Source organism: Camelus dromedarius, chromosome 2 (assembly GCF_036321535.1).
Source record: "Camelus dromedarius isolate mCamDro1 chromosome 2, mCamDro1.pat, whole genome shotgun sequence".
NCBI lineage: Eukaryota > Metazoa > Chordata > Mammalia > Artiodactyla > Camelidae > Camelus > Camelus dromedarius.
Genome location: NC_087437.1, coordinates 64,793,356 through 64,815,957, shown reverse-complemented (window position 1 = coordinate 64,815,957; position 22,602 = coordinate 64,793,356). Strand labels below are relative to the sequence as shown.

Sequence of the window (22,602 nt, the reverse complement as noted above, 5' to 3'; positions counted from 1 at the left end):
TAAGTATGGGGAGAATCCAAGTTCATTAAAATCTCTATCTGAGGGCCAGTTCTGTCAGTTTTCCCAGAACAGAGTGCTTCATCCTGATCTTTCACCCTGAATTCTTTTCAAGGTGTACTGTAGGTCAAAGACTGCAGCGGCTGAGGACTTGATTCTTATAGAACTGGGTGGTGGGCAGCATTCTTGATTTCACGGTGCTTTCCCTTTTGAGTCTTAATTTCGACCAACGTTTGGGAGTCATTTTCTAACTAATTTGTCTCACGATGTGAGGATGCTCGTTCCCAAGTCAGGCAAGGATTTCGTTGATAGGCCACTCAATGTGCTGTTACTGGACTGGGCCCTGTTAACAGAAGCCAAAGGCCTCTGGATATCCTATCTCACTGGTCTGTTACTGTCCAGGAAAAAATTCCCTCTTGTTTCTTCTTCCCATTATGTAGACTTACAGAATAATCATTGATCTTATAAGACCATATATCTGGTCAATCGTTTCATGTTACCTAATCATCATTAATTTTATTGGAGGCTCAGTCACACATTTGGTAATGCAAGAAACAACAATCTTATAAAATAGGCAGAATACAAGTAACATGGCTAGTAACATTAATGAGGTCATAAGTAAGTACTTAAGCTTTGAATTTCCATTAGTTGCGGCCCATTATCTCCCCAGGCTGTCTGACCAGTCTGTTCTGTACCAGTTGCTATCTTTAAGGGAAATTATATAGTGGCATTGTACATAAAGTTCACCAAAGATGTCTGCAGGTGCAAGGCAAGCTGTGGGTCAGCGTGACCCCTTACAGGGTTGAGAGAGGAATGTTATCTTCTAAGGAGTTATATGGCTGGCGCCAGAAGAAGAAAAATTGATCTTTATATCTGAGCAGGTATTTCTGCCATTGGAGAGGTCTGGTTTACACATAGTGCACATTAGAGGGGAGGAAAGAGTCCAAAATGGGCAGAGAAAAATTTTATGTTTAAATTTTTCTTGTCTTCCCTTAAAATATTAATTTTTATTTCATCATTTACATTGTGTTGTATTTTCTTTTGTAAAGCTTGCACACTAAAAGATTTGTTAGAACCTTCCGTTCGTTACCTAAGTAAGCTCTATGGAGTGACAGAATGATCACATCCTACTCCTAGCACTGCTAGTCTGGCCATGTCACCTTCGCAAGCTGCTTCCCCTCACCGAGCCTCAGTTTACCCTTTTATAAATGGGAGATTTAAGCTAAACGATTCTGAGATGTCTTCTGGCCTGGGCATTACTGGATTCTTAATTATGTGTTCATTCTGCTGAGTGTGTGTCGCTGTTCTGAAGTTATCAATCAGCCTAGGACCCCGGACGGGATCCTCCAAGCCCAGCGTGGCCCGCGCGGGGGTGGCCCTTTGGAGGAGTCACCCGCGTGGGCCAGGAAGGTGCAAAGGCAGCGTCTCCTCGTGTAGGCGCCCAAGGCCAGAGGGCCTCTTCTTTAGCCCCAAGCATCACAAGTCAAAACAGCCTCTCTTCTCTGCTGACGCCACGGCCGGGCTGGGGCTGAAAATCGATCTGCGATCTTTCTGCTCCAGCACAGCCGGCCCCGCGGCGGATGCGGGCGCGGGGATGCGCGGGCAGAAAGGCAGAGGGCGGCGCAGGAGCGGCCTGCTGACAGCGGGGAAAGGAGTCCACGTCCCCTAGGGGCGTCCTCTCCCTGCGCCGCCTCTGGCCGCAGTGCGGTGGCTGAGCCCCCAGGGGGTGGGCAGTCGGTGGGAGGGACGAGGGAGACCCCCTCATCCAAACGAGGGGAGGAGACAGGGCAGTGGCCACTTCTAAGCCCAGCCTCTAGTGAGGCTCCGCCTGCATAGAAGGGACTTCGCAGGACCCACCAGACCCGCGCCTCCTAACTCAGCCACCTTACAGATGAAGAAACCAACTCCCAGAGAAGGGAGACGCTGGGCCAAAGGGGCAGTGGCACAGCCGAGACTAGAACCACGGTTTCCCCACCCCTTCTATCTAGTCCACTGTCTCCTCCACCAGGTTTCTTCAGCCGGAAGGCTTTCTCTTGGTTTCTTCACTAGCAGGCTTCCAAGTTATCGCAATGACCAATCAGACCGATACACGAAGGATCAGAGGTTTGCCTCTTTGGAACCTGAAACCCATCTTCCCCATGGAATCAACAGCAGAATTTCCTTGCTTGTTCTGCTTGCCATCAGTTCAGACTTTTTCCGGCTTTCTGAGTGTCGCCATCTGGACTGCAGTCACCTTAAAGATGTCAGCAAATGTCATGATGATGATTGTAAGAGTGTGTCACACAGCTAATCTCACCCACCCTGTGGACAGGAGGCTAACTGCGTTGCTAATCGAGCTGTTGGGTGGCTTGGCTGGCTTTCTGTTGCAGTCCTGTCTCATCATCATACACTTGCTGTTTGAAGGTAGCCATGCTCTGGCTGTGGGTGAACGAAACTAGTTGTTTTCTAGGACCAGAGGGAGATGGCAAGGTGACAGTTCTGCTCAGTCCAAGTTGGAGGGGAAGGGGCATCACTGTTCTCATCATATTAAGAACTAAGGTTTCTTGAGCATTTACTATGTGCTAAGCTTTATGCCAAGTTCTTACAAGTATTATTTTAATATAATCCCTACAGCAACACTGCTATTGTTATTCCTGTATTGTTATGCAGAGGAGGAAACAAAGACACTGAAATTAAACAACTTGTCCCAAGTCACCAACTCGGAGTTGTTGAAGCAGAGATTTGAACCTTGGGGTCATCCAGAGCCTGTGCCTTCAAAGGTTATGCCCTGTTGCCTCTCATGATGGAATAAACATTTTGGTGGAAGGAAAAGGATGCCACATGAGGAATGAGGAAGCTTGGCTTTCATTCTTGCTCTATTTCTGGGGGCAAGTCACAACCTTGTTTCTCAGGTACATGAAACCCTTGAGACAAATAGAATTTATGTGCAGATGTACATTTTTTGGGAAGAGCAGCCATAGTTTTCATCAGCTGAATCTCAGCTAGGCCCATACACCCTCTCTGCCCTCCTCCCAAGATGATAAATATGTATAAGAACTCACTGAACTATCTCAGCTTTGTAGCCTCTTGCATGCCAGTCTCCTCAGTACTCTCTTCTAACATTTTAAATAATGATGCAATAGGCACTTCAGGCTCCAGGACTTTTCTCTGGGTGAGGGGTGTGAAGAGCTCCTGGCTGTACCCTGGCCTTTCAAGCACACCCGCATGTCCAGATAGCAATCACAGGAAAGACGACGTTGGAATGGGATCATCACATCCATCCTCCACCTATTTGTAACACCTCAGCATTTTTACTTTAGCCTGTCGTATTGTTTACTTGCAGCCAGACTCTACGTTTATATAGAGGCCTCAAGAGAAGATTTCAGAATGGTTTTTTTTAACTATACTATAAAAAGATTTCTTGTGATAGAGCCTCCAGCAGGCTCGGGGTAAAGCATCCATTCATTAGTGAGCATCTGCTGTGTCCTGAGTGTACAGCAGTGAACTGATAGACCAGACCCTGACTGCATGGAGACTCAGGGACTCTGGCACGGAAGTACTAGAAAGATGCACAAAGCAAGGAGAATGAGGCTTGTGGATTTAGGAGGAGCTGCCTTGAGAAGTGGTGTTTGAACCAGTTCCTAAGGGTGAGGAGAAATGGATTAAGAAGGAGGTGCAGATCAGAAGGGTGGAAGAGCATTCTAAGCAGAGAAAGCAGCTTGTAGGATGGGCCTAAGACAATAAAGAATCTGGCCTGTCAGAGAAACTGAAGGGATGGGCAGGCTGGAGCACAGAAAGAGGGAGGGCAGTGTAGGCTCTCCCTGCACCTGCAGATGAGGCTGCCAAAGGAGGTAGGGCCAGTGTGTGCAGGGCTTCCAGGTCAAGAAACATGGTCCCAGTGCCGGCTGTGACACCAACTGGCTGTGTGATGTTGGCAAGGCAGGTAACATCTCTGAGCTTTCACTTCCTGAACTTAAACTTTGAACTGGGTGGTTTCTAACGTCCTCTCTGGATCCACTATCATGTGAATTTGTGACTTTGAAAAAAAGTGAAGTGGTCAATGAAAAAGAGAAAAATGGCCCCTGATAACTGGGAGCTGGGCGGTACTATTAGCGAGGCCCTGGTCTTCTGTTGAACATAAGCAATTTCATAGAACATCACCACCAACAAGGCCACTCTGTGACTGTGATGGCTAAAGACAAAAATAAGACCACTCCACAATCACATCTGAACACAGGGGAAAAAAAGAACATTAACATTGTCCAAACCACAAAAATGATCAAACATTCCCCATCCTAGCTCAGGTGACTGCTGCTTTTTTTCAGTCAATTACAGCTTCGGCCTCACTCTAGTTTTTCTTTCTTCTCAAGATTTACTAAGATACCCAGTCATAGAAGGATCCCCGCTTCCTGACAGAATGCAAAGTGCTGCTTCCTTAAACCCTCCCCAAAATTACCTGGTACAAGCCCCAACCGTGCAAGTCCTTTCTACCAGTCTACTTCTCTGCAGTGAGTAACAAGTCCAGCTTATCCAACCACGGGGGTGGTCCTCCAGCAGGGCGGGACTAGGGCCGCCGTAGCAAGCAGCGCCTCTTACATTTTGCACCCTCACTGCCTCCCCTTCCTCACCCTCGTTCCAACCCCGTCCTGCTGGTCCTTAGCCAAAGGGCACTGACATCAGCCTCCTCCTCTTCTGATGCTCTCCTCTAATCTCACCATGGGCACCCTGCTCTGGGCCTCAGGATATTGGGTAGTAGAGCCTTGAAGTGGAGGAGGAGAAGAGAGTGAGGCAGGGAAATGCAAGAAGATGACTTCACAAGGGAATGTGCTCCCATCCAATGATGGAGCAGAGAGTTAAGACTATCTCCAGAGTGAACATTTCTCCCCTCCCTTGAGCCCTGGGCTTCCTCCTTCAGGCCTGCTTCCCACCCAGATCATGCATGGGCTACTTGGGTGGTAGTGATATTTGTTTCCCAACCAGACCACACCACTGACACCCTCCCTTAAAGTCATCTTCACAGGAAAGTAACTGGCTCCCAGGGAACTGACTCATTTGAGGATATCAAAGGGGCAGAAACTGCTGCTGCTGGTGATTCAGCTGCTCAGCTTGGACTTCCCATCCTTAGCTAAAGATTTTTCACTGTGGGGAGAGTCCCACCACACAACCCACTCTGTTCTGTTCATGTGAACAAATGGTAAACAAACACCACCCCTGATGCCTCCTGAGTCAGTTGGCAACCAAGGGGAAGAAGTGACCCGTTCCCCTAGCTGTGAGACAGGCTGTTGGACTCATTCCTCTGAGGAAGCTCATAGAGTCAGCTACTTTCAACCTGCCGAAATCATTGCTTACACCAGGCACATAACTATTTCCAAAGCTGTCAGTGCACAGTCATGGCAAAAGTAGAGTTTTCACTACTCATTCATGTGCTCATTTTAACGCAGGTCTCAACAAACTTTCTCTGTAAAGGACCACATGGTAAACATTTTAGGCTTTGTGGGCCAAACAATCTCCGTCGTCACTACTCACATCTGCCCTTCTAGCCCCAAAACAACCATAGATGATGTGCAAGTAAATAAGCATGCCTGTATTTCAATAAAACATCTACAAAAAACAGATGGGCTAGATTCGACCCCTAGGCTGTGGTTTGTTGACCCACCCCAGCCCAGTGTGACCAGCACATGGGCACAGCTGAAAAAGAACAGGAATGACACTCTTTCCCATAACTTTTTATTTATTTGTTTTTTTTTATTGAAGTACAGGCAGTTACAGTGTGTCGATTTCTGCTGTACAGCACAATGTCCCAGTCATGCATATACATATATATATATTCTTTTTCAGACTCCTTTCCATTAAATCTTTCCCGCAACTTTTAAAAGAGCTTCATTTCTCATCAGAAAGATTGAAAGAAGACTTAAGAAGGAGTTGGAAACTGCCAGAAGACATAGGAAAGAAAAACAGGGAGAGAAGAGAGAAGAAAACAAAAATAAGAGGATAGGATTTTATTTCCAAACATGAATGGGAAACTGAGATGGGGAGAGCTCTTTGTGAGGCCTCTGGTGGCCTCCCTCACCTTGGCCAGCTCTTCAGAAGCCCCTCACTGGCTGAAGGGCAGGCAGGGAGGCACTGAGTGTACACTGGAGGGCCAGGGCTTGCAGCATGTTCAGGACCATTCCAGTTCCAGAAGAGGCCTTCTCTGAGCCCCTGGAAGGAGTCCCAGAAGAAGCAGAAGAGACTCATGGTGCTGGGCAGAGGGAATTTATGAAGGTGACTTCTAATGGCCCCGTGTAATAAACAGGGTCCCAGTGCACAGATGCACTGGCTGTGAGGAATATGTGCCTCAAATTTGGCACATTTGAAAAAGGGATTTAATAATGAAAGATTTAAGTTTAAAAGTAGAGCTCCCAAGATTCTGCCAGGGAAAGGTAGAGGAGAATGGAAACCAGATAGGTAAATCCCCTACATCCGGCCGAGAGGAAAGGCGAGAAGTGGCTGATCTATGGTAAATAGCCACTTTCTCTAGTTCACAGACTGCACATACTGATTATAATTCAGAAAGTTACCCTAGCTATAGAGCAATGGTTTCTGAACTGTGTTTCCTGGAATACTAGTGTCATAAAATGTTAGCAATTACTGCATGAGAAAAATTTCAGGGAAACTGAAGAATGACTTGACATTGACAGGAAATTGTTGTGTTCCTATGCATTTTTGTTTTCCTAGGTTACGTTCAGGGGAAAAAGTTATGGTATTGGGGGAAAAAGTTCATTTTTAAAATCATTCGTAGGAAACAGATTTTTCAGGGTAAGGAACAGTCTACTAACTTGACCTATTGCAATAGTTCTCAAAATTGAGTGTACATTAAATTCGCCTAGAGGACTTGTTAAAACACAGGTTGCTGGGTCTCCCCCCCAGAATTTCTAATTCAGTAGGTCAGGCGGGACCAAGAACTTAACATTTCTGGCAAGTTCCCAGATGCTGCTGCTCTTGCTGATCTAGGGACCTCACTTTGCCCTGCACCTAGCCTGACAGATAGAGTCTCTTTATATGGTCACATTTCTGCCTCAGGGGTACCACATTACAGGAAACCAACTGGATGGGTTTCCGCCATGTGTGAGGGTGTGTTGGATAATCCAGCTTCAAAGTCGGGCTTACAGAAACATACATGGGGTTTATTTGGGGAAGATTTATTACCTGGAGATAGTCTTCCTCCAGAGCAGCTGCAGATATCATTAGCAATGGAGAGTCCTCTCATAGAGGCAACTGAATATAGTGTGTTTCAGGATTTATATTTTAAATGATGGCTCATGATTCTCCTGTGCCAGGTTGGAGAGGCCAGTTAGTAAATTCGTAAATATTTGCGGACATTTCCTGACAGGGAGACACGGTGCTAGTGGGAAGATAAATTAGTTCCAACCATTTGAAAAACTTTTTGGCAGTATCTACTGGATATACAATATACATAAACTCTATGACCCAGAAATTCCACTTGTAGGTATACACTCAACATTTTTCACCAGAAGGCACATCACGAATGTTCATAGTAGCATTATTCATTAAAACCCCAAACTGTTCATTAACAGGAAGTGGATAATGTGTGATATAATCATATAAAATTCTATGTAATAGTAAGAAAAAACAAACTTGTTACACAGAACAATATAGTTGAATCTTGCAAACATAGTGCTAGACAAAAGAAGGCAGACACAAAATAGTATATATTGCATAGTTCCATTTATACAAAGTTCAACATCATGGGAAACTGGTTTGTGATAGAGGTCAGGCTGCCAGTTACCTTGGGTGAAGGGTAATGACCAGGACAGGTTATGACTGGGGCCTCAGCATTCTGTTTCTCTTCTTGATCTGGACGTTGCTTATGCAGATGTGTTTATTGTGCAAATTGTGCAAATTCACGTATGATTTGTGTGTGTGTGATGTCTTGTATATCAGTGAAAAGTTTATTTTAAGAGAGAGGGAGAAATAGAAGAGAGAGAAAAGGTGAGGTGAAATAAGAAAAGGGTGGAGGATATGAAGAAGTATCCACAAGCATGTTTTCAAAATATATTTCAAGGTATATATAGCATGACTAGAGTGTAAAATCTTCGTAAAATCTTTTTTTTTTTGCAATGTTTTTCCTCCTTGTTTAATGTTTATGTCTATATTGCCATCCTTTTAAATAACATGATATTATTTTACAGTAATATCTTTTCTAATATAAAAAGTAATACATTTTTTTCAAAAACATAAAACAAGGAAGAAGTACATGATTCCATTACTGATATATAATCACTCAGCATTTTCATGTGTATCCTCAGTCTTTATTAAGATTTTTAAAAAATTTTAAGAAGGTGTTTAGGGGGTAGGGAGGAAAGCAAAGAAATGATAAACATGTGGTTTGGGATGATGGTTTCTTTGGAGGGACAGAGGCAGAAGAACAGGATGCAGAAGGGGAACACAGGGTACCACTGGTGTTCTTTATTTTGGATGGTAGATTCACAGGTGCTTATTCATTATTAAAAATAACTTAGAAATAAAGAAATAAAAGTGGGTGAAATTGGTCAAAAATTTCAATCTTCCAGTTATAAAATAAGTCATGGGGATATAATGTACAGAATGGTGACTATAGTTAATAATACTGTATTGTACATTTGAAAGTTGCTAAGAAAGTAGATCTTAAAAGTTCTCATCACACACACACACAAAGCTTGTGACTATGTATGATGATGAATGTTAACTAAACTTAGTGTGCTGTCATTTCATGTATATACTAATGGTGAATCATGTTGTGTGCCTGAAACTAATATAATGCTATATGTCAATTATAGCTCAATAAAAAAGAAAGATTTCTAGAAAATACTAGAGAATCAATGAACAATAAAGCTAATTTAAATAATAAAAGAACTCAGTAAGTCATCAGAATATATAATTAACATACAAAAGTCAATAGCTTTCATAGACACAAACAATAACTGGCTAGAGGACATAATAGTAAAGAAAGTCCCATTTATAATAGTGACAAAGGTGATTAAGTACTTAGGAATAAACTTGACAAAAATGTGCAAAACCTAAAAGAGAAAATACTCTTGAGAAACACAAAATTAGACTTGAACAAAAGGAAAAGCATTCCTGTTCTTGGATGGGACAATTCATCATCCTACAGACATAACACAATCCCAATAAAAATATCTACAAGTTTTTTTTTTAATAGAGCTAGATAAGCTGATGCTGAAGTTCATAAGGAAAAACAAACCTGCAGGAATAGCCGGGAACACACTAAGAAATGAAAGCTACATAGGTGGGCTAGTCCTACCGGGTATTAAACCATACTGTAGATTTCCTTAGTAAAGACAGGGCACTACTGCCACAGAACAGACCTACAGACCAGTAGAACAGAATGGAAAGTTCTGAACTAGGTCTGAGTAAATATGGAAATACTAAACGTGGCATCTTAAATTATAGAAACAAAGATGGGCTTTTTAATAAATGCTGCTGGCACAAGGCAGCCACTTGGAAAAAAGATAAAATTAGATCCATATCTCACACACATTTATCAAGAAATTAAATGTAACCCCGTGTTGTTGATAAACGAAATAAATCACCTGACCCCCCCAGAAAAAGAAATTAAATATAAAAAAACAAAATTAGGTAGAAAATTTAATAAACCAGTTTAAAAATATGGTGAATTCCTTTACAAATTCAGTGTAAGGAAAAGCTTTCTAGCACTGACTGAAAATCCAATGGCAATAAAAATAATTCATAAATTTGACTACATAAAAATGTTTTTAAAATTTGTACAGTAAGAACGTCAAAGAAGAGCTACAAAATTAGAAGAAAACATTTGCAGCATTTATCACAGATTAAGGGCTAATCCATAATATATAAAGAATTCTTAAAATTCAAGAGGAAAATGTCCAAAACTCTAATGAAAAAAGTGGGAAAGATATAGGAACAGAAAAAAATAAAAATAAAGAAATAAAAGGGGACCAGGCGTGGACCAATAATGAGGATGTGTCACAACCAAGGATTATGATTAATCCAATTTTGCGCACCTTGAGGTCCAATTAAAACTACGAGAATTCCCATAATAGATTTCGGGCTATAATTGAAAGTAAGTTTAATCTTCTGAAGACCTGAAATAATATTAAGGCACACTAGGGTGCACTGACAAGTCAAAAAAAAAAGAAAAGAAAATGATTTCCCTTCGTTTCCATCACTGAACCTCACAGGTTTTTCAGTGAGCTCTGAATTCCAGCTCCTACACATGACAAAATTGGCCACCACGTTCTAAACATCGATGTGTCAGAAGGTTTCAGTGTGGACCAGGTAAGCTTCCCAGGTCCCTGCTATCTCCAAAATTCTGTATTTTAGACTAATGACATGGTGTCCCAGTCTTCTTAAATCTGCCCTCTAAGTTAATGAGGCAAAAACAACTTTCCCGTGCCCCTTCCTCCTAATTACACACAGTTTCACCTGGCGATACTTCTCATTGCTTGCAGCAAAACTCCAGATTTAAGCATTTGTTTGTGTGTTAATATCCCTCTCACTGTTTATGATTTAATATGGTGAGGAAATTGGGAGCTGGGCCACAAATTTGCCTTGCAGCTTCCTAACAGTTGGAGCAGAGAAGGAAACAGGAGGAAATAGAAGATTCATAAGGCCTATAAAGTAATTTGTGCAGTTTTTCCAAAGATCAGTAATTCCATTAGCTTAGAGGTGCATCCCAGTGGTTCACAAGAGCCAATGGTTAAATACCAAGGATTTTTGCAAATTGGTTGTTAAACCATTGGTAGCTTGAAATCAGCCGTGGTGGGAGTATTCAGTAAACACTACAAATCAGGGTGTTTTGGGGGTTTCTTTTTCGTTTTTGCCTTCAGAGAGCTGGTTTGTCAGCCAAGCATTGCATATTTCAGTGGTCCTTTTAGGGGGACCCAGTGTGAGGCCAGAGGAGCTGCAAGTAGGAGAGAGAAGGGCTCGGTGTGAAAGCTTGTGGAGCGCAGCAGAAACTACCCCAGGAGAAGAGGGAGGGAGTATATGCCTGAGGCCAGAGAATGATGACCGTGTGCATCAGCATTTGTTCACCTACCCTACCTCAGTCCCTCCTTCTTTCCAGTGCTACCTTTTGGAATTTCATAGCTGGGGTTACAAAAAAAATGCTAATTCCAGTGAGAGGCAGACACATCTCTGCATTCAAAAATGCATCCAGAGAGACTGGGAGAGGTCTCAGGTGAAGGCTTTTATGCTTTCCTCTACATCAGCACTTCCCAAGCCTGTATTTCACAGCATTATAACAAGTATTCTAGGGTTGGGAGGGTGGGGATGAGGTCTCGGGCGGAAATGAATTTGGGAATAAGTGAGTTAAAGTTGAGCAGTTATCGTCACTGCAGGACTTCTCAGAGCCTTTGGGTGTTGACTGTGCCCTTGTGGCACAGAGTACACAATTCCCAAACTTATTTTACCCCAGGACACTTTGTGGTGGCACGTCTTGGGACACTGGACTAAAAAATACCACTTCAGATGTCAGGGTTCCTCACAGTTTTGAAAGGCAATACTGAGATGTTATTCCACAGAACTATTTCACGTAGGACTTGAAGCTCTGGCATTTTTCTTTATAAAAACATCACTTGCATGTTTTTGCTTTTCACCTGAACCATTTCATTAAGTCTGTGGGTGTCCACACATTGATCAGCAGGGCTTACTTAAGGGAAATGTTTTGGGGCAAGAAATTTTGTAATTCGTGGCCCATGTCCCCAGGAACTCACTCAGTCCTGCTGTGGAACAGCCGGCGTTGGTGATGTCAAAGCCCAAAGCCAGCATCCACTTTCAACTCACAGGACTCTGGACCAGAGAAGTGAGCATTTCTTGTCATTTTTTAACCTTGAATTTTCACTCCCCCTCACCTCCCCTTCTAGTTCTTTTTAATTCTTCTGTCATTTTTTTTTTACTTTTTTTTTGGGGGGGGGGGGGGTGGGTATGGGGAAGTAATTAGATTCATTCATTTAATAGGTACTGGGGATTGAACCCAGGGCCTTGTGCATGCTAAGCAGGCACCCTACCACTGAGCTAAACCCTCCACCCTTGTTATTTTCTTTCTTCTTGCAGTAGTTCCATAAGCTTCCTGACAGTTTCTCATGGGCACTCCACACATGTAGTCATTCAGTCATTTGCAGAGCCCCTCTGTATTCCAGGCCACAGAAGCAGCAGACCAGACCTGCATCGAGGAGCTCACAGCACAGCATTTATGAACATTTATTTCCTCTCCTCTTTATCTTTATTTGCTTTGTCTCCACTCTTTCCCCGACTTTGCTCGGCGCCCCGTGCTGCTTCTCCCCACCCTCGTTCATCTTTTCTTCTCCCGTCCCTGATAGCTTTTTCCAATGACTAACAGGAACCCAGCTCAGCTGGTTTTTATCACGCTCCTGTCCTTGCATTTTTCCGACTCAATTAAGCCATTACCAGAGCTAAATGAGGCATGGACTCTCCAAAAGTCACACCTGTTGTCAGGGAGCTGGAGGGTAAGACCCTGTGCAGAGGGCGGGCGGGCGGGTGGCAAGCAGGGCTGGAGGGAGGCAGCCGAGTGTGACCCGGCAGGCTGTGCTCCCCCAGTGCTGAAAGAGGGCCCTCATCTTAAAGAAGATGTCCCTTGCTTTAGTAGGGAAGGAATGAAGTCTGACATGGAACTGAGGATGGCTCCATTGGTGATGACAGATAAGACAGCCCTAAGTCTTTGGCAAATGTGCACCAGGTGCATATAAAAACCCACATTGTGGCTGTGTCCTCAGCAAGGGGTAAAGAAAGCCGTAACCAGCGCCAGCTACATGGGTTTTGTGATTATTAGTTGAACTTTCTCAGGTTTTTCCCTGTTCACCCTCATTAAAACATACAAGTTTCACCTTTCTGCAGTGGTGGCTTACTGTTCGTTTTCTTTATGATCAGAGTGATGAAAGAGGGCAAAAACCTGCAGTACAGTAAATCAGAGACAAATCGGTGTATTCACCTACAAAGATAAACGGTCTCTATTAGAAATCAGTTTTCATTTTTTAACCACCTTTTGTAGGCAACCTAGAATTTCTGCAGCCTAGGAATTGAGAGATTGTACCTTCTGAGCTTGCTGTGTCTCTAATTTATTAAGTGGTTTATCTTCAGAAGGTCTATGTCCCTGTTTTCTCGAGTTGAAATGTGAGCACAATCACTCCACTCCAGACTTACACAATTTCCAAAAATGGTAAAGCCAAGGGGCAAGAACCAGAGTGGATTTTACGTTGATGGAAATTAAAATGTTGCTGTGTTGACTCCAAACCTTGCCTTGCTATCCTGTTTTAGTTTGTCCTAGACCCTTGAACTTGTATGAGCCATCCAACTTTTTGGACAAATGCAAATTCAACAGATATTTTTTTGAGCATCTGTTCATTACCAGGTTCCTTGTTCTATGCTGGGAATGCAACTGTGATTGTGATGAAGTCCTTGCTCTCAGGAACCTTTGGTCTTATGGGGTGACTCCTTCCCTTTTCTGTCCTAGAATTGCCCAACCAACCCGTTTTTCACTCTTCTGCTTCATTCATTCATTCAGCAAATAAATGTGGCACAGCTACTAAGTTCCAGTCACTGTACTTGATGCCAGGCTACAGTGAGGAAAAGAAACAGGCCCTACTCTCATGAAGCTTCCTGTCCCCACTTTAAATTAACTCTCTCTGGCAGTCACCAGAAAGAATGTCACCCCTCCCTTTGTACTTTCTCAGTACTTAGTTCATGCCTCTTCTTTGCATCACTGTAATTAAAATATGTTCTGCTGTATCCTTTTCAACTATAATACATCTGTCTCTTTTGCAAGATGAGCACCTTGAAGGCAACGACTTCAGCTTTCTTTTCTGAGTACCTTGCACTCCCTAGTGTCTAGCACATAAAGGAGCTCAATCAATGTTTTTTTGAAAGAATAAATAATTGAATTTATAAGTTCATGGACCTGTGGAACCATAGACTGATCTGCTCTGACTTCCCATCCCACATCTCTCAGATGAGGAACTCAGCGATCAATCACCCATCAGTACTGAAACTCTCCTCGTGATTTCAAGGGCCTTCTAAATACAAAACCAGCTGGTCCACGGATCATTTCTTCTTCCAAACATATCTGCCATTGAGATAAAGAACAAATACTAGCTTCAGCTTGTATTTGCGATACTTTTTTGCAGGAGTGCAAACATGATTACGTATGATTTAAATGAAATAAACTTATAGTAAGGAGAACAAATGAGTCTATTTGTGACTGTTGGATAGATACTGTTAATATCGCTGCCATAAGAAAAAAATGCAACAGTGGCTTAAACAAACTAGAAGCGTTCTTTCCTCTGTCATGTGAACATCCGGAAACAGTCTGATATTGAGGTTCTGCTTCATGAAATCCTCAGCTCGAGTCACCGTCATTCCCTGGGATAAAGCTCATGGTTCAAGATGGGCTCCAGCTGTCACATCCACCTGCATACAACAGGATAGAGGAAGAGGGGACAAAGGGCCAGAGGACAAACACCAACTGTCTCTTAAGGAGTTTCCTAGAAGCTGCTCCAGGGCACTTCAGCTTACACCCTATTGGCCAAAGTTTAGTCTTAAGACCACACATAATTATATAGGAAGTTGGAGAAAGTAGTCTTTATTTTGGACAACCACTTGTCCAGCTAAGACCTATTTTACTGTGGCATAAAGGAGTATGGTACAAAGGATACAATTAGAAGTCTCTACTGTAGATCCTACAACTGAGACATTAGTGATTATTCACAAACTTTGTCTTCTAGTGATTGCCAGCTGAAGTCACAGTCACGAACGCCGATTGTTAATCCACTGCTATGATCGCGCTTGGTACTGCTGTGATTGTTGAGATCTAGGCGGTAGGAGTGAGGTAGAAAGAAGAAAGCTTTTGCAACAAGGACGTTGGGGGGTGATGGGAGTCTGGCTAAGGCACTGGCAACAAGAATGGAAAGGGGAAGGCAGAGGTGGAAAGAAGTGGTAGAGTCAACAAGACAATGCAATTGGATGCGGTAGGAAAGGGAGTGGGAGGATCTAGAATGATTCTCAACTTTGAAAGCAAATTAGACCCTGGTAATTGGACTAAAAAGGGTGGTTTGGAGACTACATTAGACTCGTGGAGTTAACTGCTGCAAACTGACCCGAAATCTCTCCTTCATCTATTACTTCTTGCCATGAATTTTCTGTTGAATGGACTAATGAAGTTAATAAACTTCTCCAAGTAGTTAATCTTTCACAGGAAAATTTAACAGGTCTCAGTGACTTCCCTAGCCAGTTATAATGTTCCCTCTCCTAATTCAGTACATTACATGAGACTCTTTAAAATTCTGAGTTCTTGAGGCATTCGTAATTCAAGTGCCAGAATTTCTCACTTGAGTAAGCTGAATATATGAGGAGTCCATTCTCCCATCTAGAAAGTAGAGTTGGTATTGCCCTCTTTACTCTTGTGAAGTTTAAAATACATTGGCTGTTTAAAGGACCTGACACAATGCTTGGTTCAATAAATGCTAGATTCTATCTCCTTCCAAAGTACTTTCTTTTTTATGCATTCATTCAACAAACATTTATTCAGCAGTTACTATTTCAGACACTGTGCTAAGTGCTGGGGAGCAAAGTTGAATTTAGGTATTGAGAACAAAGTTATATGTTTTTCTTACTTCTGAATGTTGGCATAGATTCTGACCCTCTCCACTAGTGTGCCTGCCCACTGGACAGGGAGTTCCTGAGGGCAGGAAACATGCAGGTGTGTGATGTGATGCCTTTATATTTCCAGTCCTTAGCACATGTACTTATTAAATATATGAATGAATACATGACCAAGGTCAAGAAATGAAGCCAAAAATCTAAGAGCAGGACTGAGGTCAGAGAATCTGGATGGTCGTGGATGTTTAGACATTACTGGAGACAATTCTGTGACTGTTGAGTATCTGATGGGGTGCTCCTTCCATTTGGGGCCCAGTACCCTCTGCTAGAATGACTGTTGGAGGAGGAGGTAGGTTCCTAAGGGACAAGGGACAGTATATGACAATGGTTAGGAGCTTGGGGTCTGGAATGAGACATTTATGCATCTAATTATAGTAAAGTGTGATCAGTCTTCCAAGAGGGGAACTCCAAGATCCAAGATGTAAAGGACAACAACAGTGGACCTACCTTAACTGAGAGTCCATGGAAGGCTTCCTTGAAGATTCCTTATACATTGCTCACTGTACAACTGAGGGGTCAGTGAAGATAGAAATCCAGCCCGCATTCCACTCCCAAGTTGGACACCTTGGTACAAGACTGTGTCTGGCCCACAGGAGTTCTTTTCTCCATTCACACAAAGGCCCCACAGTCCACCAAGCCATGACCCCACAGTTATGGACAACTGAAAGCTGAAAGACAGGTAGATGTTTTCTAGGCAAAGTTTAGGCTAGAGGCATCATCCAGAAAGAGGAATGGTATGTGTGAGATATGGGGATTTAAAAAAAAAAAAACTTGTACTTAAGGAACTAAAGGAAGTTCAGTGTGGCTGGAGGGTGGAGTTCAAAGGGAAACCCAGCAAGAGTGAGACTAGAAAGTTATTCATTACAGCTTGCATGTTCTGTGAGTTTACTAGTTACACTGTGCTAATGGCTCTCCGTGCATTATTTTATTGAGATCAGAGGTTAAGTGACTTTCCCAAAGTCATATGTTAGGAAACAGTGGAACTATGATTCAAAGCCAGGTTTAACTCCAGAGCTTGTGCTCCAAACCACTTGTTCCATGGCATCCAAAGATTTTCAAAGGTGGGTTGCAAAGGGACACAACTGGAGGCAGGAAGGCCAGTTAGGAAATAGTTGCACAAACCCAGATGAGAAATGCTGGTGGACTTAAGGTGGCCTTGAAAATGGGAAGCAGTGGATGGATTCCAAAGAGATTTAGCATGTAGAGTCTACAGGATGTGATGGCTGGTTGAATATGAAGGGCAATGATGAGAAAAGAGAGAGGGCAGGGAGGACTCTGTCTGGTGCCTTTGTGGATGGCATGACATTTGTTGAGATAGAAAACAGGAAAGGAGGAACAAGTTTGGGAGGAAGGTGAGTGCAGCGTCTGTCCAGGTGGAAACACCTGTGGGACATCCAGGTGGAGATGTCCAGTTGACAGTTCAGTGCTTGAACCTGAACCTCAGGAGAAACTGTACATTGAGCCAACATTGACATATATTTGGGAATTGCCCCACAGAGTGGACGAGAGAGGGTATAGAGTGAGAAGAGCTGAGAGCTCCTACTAGGATAATCATGCTACAGCAGAAGGACTGTCCCCTAGATCCTGCTGTAGAGCTTGGCAGAACCTAATCTGACCCTTGATTTATCTGCATCCTTCAAAGATTTGTGTTTGTGTAATATGAAGTTTTTTTTTATCTTGCATGAAGTGCTATAAAAATGAGACGCTAAGCCTTGCCTTCCCCACCTGTCACCCTTAAGCCTCTCTGAATGGAAATTCTGAGCCACCTTGGTTGCAGTCATTATAACAATGTGGGATTTAGGCTTAGTTGAATTCATTTTGTCTCTCTCTTTTCTAGAAAATACTACAGGTTGTCTGTACGTGATGTGACTTCTGAAGACTCAAGAACCACCCACCTTACTAGTCTGCAATGGAGAAGGCAGAAATGGAAAGTCAAATGCCACAGTTCCATTCTGTTACTAATCACGCTGTGGACATGTGTCGCCATCGCAGGGAGTGAGCCCCACCAAGGGGGAAGTTCTCGGGGGGCCCCAGACCACCAGCACTCTTGTCCTCCCCCTGGAGAGAAAGCAGAACTATGGCGTTTTACAGCTGCTGTTGGGTCCTCTTGGCTTTCGCCTGGTGCGCTTCTGCCTATGGGCCTGACCAGCGAGCCCAGAAGAAAGGGGACATTATCCTCGGGGGGCTCTTTCCTATTCATTTTGGAGTAGCTGCCAAAGATCAAGATCTAAAGTCAAGGCCCGAGTCCGTGGAATGTATCAGGTAGGGGAAGGGAGCCACCTCGGAGAGTCACCTCCTCTGGGTGGCTGGAGAAAAGCTGTTACCATACCCACGATAATTTTTCCGAAGTTGGTTCTCTCTTTTCAGAAATGGTGATTGGTAATCATGCCGAAGCTATTATTCCCCTCTCATTTTTTTAAAAGAAATTTTCCAAAAATAAAATGTCAGAGATACAGAGTAGGAAAATCCATGGCCTGCTGGAGCATAGAATCAGTCACTTGATAACTGAGTCATCACTGTTCACTGGAGGTAGTGTTGCTTAATGGAAGACCGAGTACCTAGAAGGAAATTTATTGTAGGTCTTGCAAACCTGAGTAATAAAATCTCCTGTTGACCTTATAGTGTTGCTAAATGGAAGACCGAGTACCTAGAAGGAAATTTATTGTAGGTCTTGCAAACCTGAGTAGTAAAATCTCCTGTTGACCTTAAGTTCTCTAATGGTCATAATAGCTGACTGTTGGCTGCCTCATTCTTATTTTTTAAAAGATTTTAAAGTTTAAAGAAACTTCCATGGTTAGCATGACTCAGGCATCTTCGAAATGCAGCCCGTAGCATTTTGGAACCATTCCCATGAGAAAGTCTTACAGAAAGCTGAACTCCCCCTGCTAACACAGAATCCATCTAACACAGATGGAGAAACTCGCAATCCAGCTAACTCTCTCACTGGACTCTCTCTTTAGCCATTTGAAGACAGCTGACATGTCCCTTTGAATCATTTCTTTTCCAGGCCAAATAGTCTCAGATTTTTAAAATAATTATTTAATGACTTGATTTCCAGACACTCACCATTCTGGATGCCCTCTATCTGATGTTCCCTAATTTATCATGACTCTTTTAGAATTTGACACCTAAAACTAGGTGCAATTCCTTCAAATAGTAACTGACTTCTGAGAGTCCAGTGGGCTGCATTATCACCTCCCTTATTCTGGACGTCAGAAACCATTACTGCACCCCAGGGCTTGACCCATCTTCTGAGAGAGAAGAGCACTTTCTCTTGAGAGCTGCACCTTCCAGAAAGGAGCCGGCACTTTTCCTTGGTCTTCCTGAGAGCTCGAAAGTGAAAAAGAAAACTAGGATTGTTCCAACAAAACTGGATTTCTGCTCATATTCTAATGAGAGCTCACAAGTTAGACAAGATTTTCACATTTTTTTAATGAATGCAGAAAAGCTAAGTGTAGAATTTCAGTGATGCTGATTATATCCTTCACAGTCCATGTGGATAAATATCCTCTTTATTGTACCCTGCAGGTGCTACGTATATACCTAAGATCAAGCTAGAAGCATGCCCTGAAATAATACGTATTTTTAATTATATTAAAGAAAGATAGGAAAATCAGTTTAACAGTATAGATGTTCTATATAATGAAAAATTCTGTAATATGTCTTAATGACTTTGCAGGTTTAAAAAAAATAAGTAAATGAAAGCAGGAAATGTGAAGGAAATGACTAAGAGAAAATGTCACATTAAAAGTTAGACCAGAACCTTCATGAACCTAACTGACATACAGTGAAATGTAACAGATTGTGTTTCTCTCCTCTTGTCATTGAGTTGAAGTAGTGAAACCCACGCGAGGACCTCCAGGCTGGTTAGGTTAGGTTTTCTTCTTTGGGCACTGATACACTGATTCAGAACATTTATCAAGCTCTCACTGTCTGCCAAGTCCTAGGAGAGTGAAAACTACGTCATTGACCCTATTTCTCTTTGTTAATTTGCTTGATTTTTATTTAAGATAGCATTCTTTGAAAAGCAATGAATGCTCATTTTTTTAAATAGGAAGTATATATAAGCCAAAAGCACACAATTTTAAAGTTCATCATTCTACCATCCAGAAGCAACCACTGTTTGTGAACAGCCTTCCTGTGCATAATGTTTGTTTGTTTACAAAGATGAGATCACTCATGTCCTTTTCCCCTTCAGCCTTCAGGAATGCCATAGTCTATATTTGTGACTCTGCAGATCTGAAGTTATTTTTAGGCTCCTGCATATTAAAGCCTGTTTATATTTTCCCCGGTCTTTTTTCTTTTTAAATCTCGATATTACTTCTATTTTAGTACCTCACATCAGCTACTTCAAATTCTTTGCAGGATGAGGCAGGTACAAATTATTCATTCTACTACTAACCACAGTCCTTGTTGTCATTGCTCATTGTTCCCTAACTCTGCGAGGCACCATGCTGAGAACTTTGCATAATTATCTCATACTCACAGCCACCCTCTGAGGTGTTATCCCCATTTTACAGAGAGGACTTTGAGTCTCAATATGTCATGAAACCAGAGTAACAAAGCCAGTTTCAAACCCAGCTTTGCCCAGTCTGTACTCTAAAGAAGTTGACCAGAAAGCCTATTGTTTTCTTCCATTTCTTCTTTCTTCCAGGTATAATTTCCGTGGATTTCGCTGGTTACAAGCCATGATATTTGCCATAGAGGAAATAAACAGCAGCCCAGCCCTCCTTCCCAACATGACGCTGGGCTACAGGATATTCGACACTTGCAACACCGTTTCTAAAGCCTTGGAGGCCACCCTGAGTTTTGTGGCCCAGAACAAAATCGATTCTTTGAATCTTGACGAGTTCTGCAACTGCTCGGAGCACATCCCCTCTACGATCGCTGTGGTGGGAGCAACGGGCTCGGGCATCTCCACGGCGGTGGCGAACCTGCTGGGGCTCTTCTACATCCCCCAGGTACCATGCCTTCTTAGATGGGGCGACGTGGGCAGGGGTCAGGAGCAGCAGGCGTGGAGGACTGCCACGCCCAGTGCCCGTACAAGTGTGCTATTTTTCCTTCTCTGGCTTTACTTTGGCACAGAAATTCTTTTAATTATCTGTCTCACGACCATTGGGATTTCTGAGACCTCAGAGTCAACAATGTCAACTACACCTTCACAATTCTTGCAAAATTCTTTGAAGCATACCTTGTATGAAACTTTGTCTTTTTTCCCCTAAGAGTTTAGTTATTTATTTTCCACTCCATCCCTTCAGTAAATGGCTATTCTGCCCTTGCTTACTAAGAGGAATGAGGCCAAACAATGTAAAGCCCACCTTCAAACCCAAAATAGCTGCCTTTAGTCCTATTCCCTTAAGTCTTTGCCTCTCTCCCCTCTGGTTGAAAGTTTAGCTCAGACGAAAACAGAGTGTATTTTCTCACAAAACAGGAACTTAATCATTGTCATGCACATTGTAGAAATTGAAAATACTCTGTTTCATTCTTGTATTCTATAAGAAATACTCGTAGAGCATGTATGAATAAGCAGTTTCTACTCTGCAGGAACTCAGCCTACGTGGGGAGATAGATGCATTTTCAAATACTCACAATTCACTGAAACAAGTGCTTTAATAAACACGTTCAAAGTTGCATATGTTTTTCACCAAAAAAAGACAGCAAACTCTAAATGCCATTTTATAACCTGATTTTTTATAGAGCAAATCTTTTCTCATGTTAATATTTATAGATCTGTGACATCATTTTATAATAGTGAAAAATTGGAAACAACCTAAATGCCCATGGATGGGAGAATCAGCTCAATTGTGATGCATCGCATATCAATTTTTAAATTAAATTATAAATCACACTTTATTTTTTCAGTGTCTAATATTTAAAATCTGTAAGAGTATCTTTGAAAAATTCACATTTCTATGTTGAGATGTCTCCGTTTCCTTGGTGATAGCCATTATCCGTTTTTATACACGTGGCAACTGAGAAAGTCTTGTCATCATTTCCCGAATCCTTACTTCAGGGAATTAAAGGTGTTTCCCAAGGGGAAGCCCTGGCTCTGTAATCTTTGTGCCAAAATGATCTCACAAAGCCCACAGCAGTAAATGTGTTGGGCAGGATGCAAATATGCGTCTTTTAAATTTGGCATATTAGGCAGCATAATATTTTAAATTCATACTTAAAGTAAGTTGTCATGCCCAATAAACATAAGAGGTAATTGCCATCAATAAATAAAGAACACAAAGGGGAGGATTCTAGTTCACTGTGGTTTGGATGAAAGATAAGGTTAAGTTGAACTTGAATGGTAAAAGTGTTGAGAAGACTATAATGATTATCAGTCAAACCAATGTAAGTGTATCTAAATGTTGTCTGTCATGGCTGCATGTTGGAGCATTCAGGGAGCTTTAAAAATATTGATGCCTGGGTCTCACCCTCCCACCCCCTAGAGATCCTGGCTTAATTGATATGAGATGCAGCCTGGGAGTCAGGAGTTTGGAAAGCTCCTGAGGTGATTCTGATGTGCAGCAGAGCTGGGAACCACTACCCTGCAGGGTGGGGACAGATGCCCTGTTGTATTTCTTATACCACTCACGCCACCAAGTGGATGGAACAAGCAGGCCAGTAGAACGAGCTGTGGTTAGAAGTTTTCTGAATCATTCGTGAAACTCTCCCCTCTTACAATAAAGTTTTGTATGTTTTTAAGGGGGTTTTTTGTGGGGGGGTAATGAAATGGTATTTACCCCCACTTTTCTAGTTTGCTTTTTAAAAAGTGGACAAATATTATAAATGCATTCTTTAAGAGAAACATATCCATGGGGGATATATTTGTTTGTAATTTTTTATCTTTAAAACCCTTTATGGCCAGTTTTTCAAAAGAGATCAAGAAGTAAGCAACAATGAATGAATTTACAAAAGACCTGAGTG

At 42.4% G+C, this 22,602-nt stretch overlaps 1 protein-coding gene across 6 annotated transcripts in view; it reads left to right on the top strand.

The window, feature by feature from the left end:
• CASR (calcium sensing receptor) overlaps positions 1-22,602 on the top strand; it is a 65,290-nt gene that overhangs the window by 21,145 nt on the left and 21,543 nt on the right. For 4 of the 6 annotated variants that reach the window (XM_064494668.1, XM_064494673.1, XM_031454809.2 and 1 more), the window contains exons 2-3: positions 17,525-17,949; positions 20,342-20,648. In XM_064494668.1, coding sequence (XP_064350738.1) covers positions 17,765-17,949; positions 20,342-20,648 — 492 coding nt within the window. In that variant the 5' untranslated portion in view covers positions 17,525-17,764. Of the gene's footprint in view, positions 1-1,041; positions 2,889-8,183; positions 10,294-17,524; positions 17,950-20,341; positions 20,649-22,602 lie in introns of those variants that run through there. The other 2 variants (XM_064494677.1, XM_064494681.1) reach the window with 2 other exon arrangements.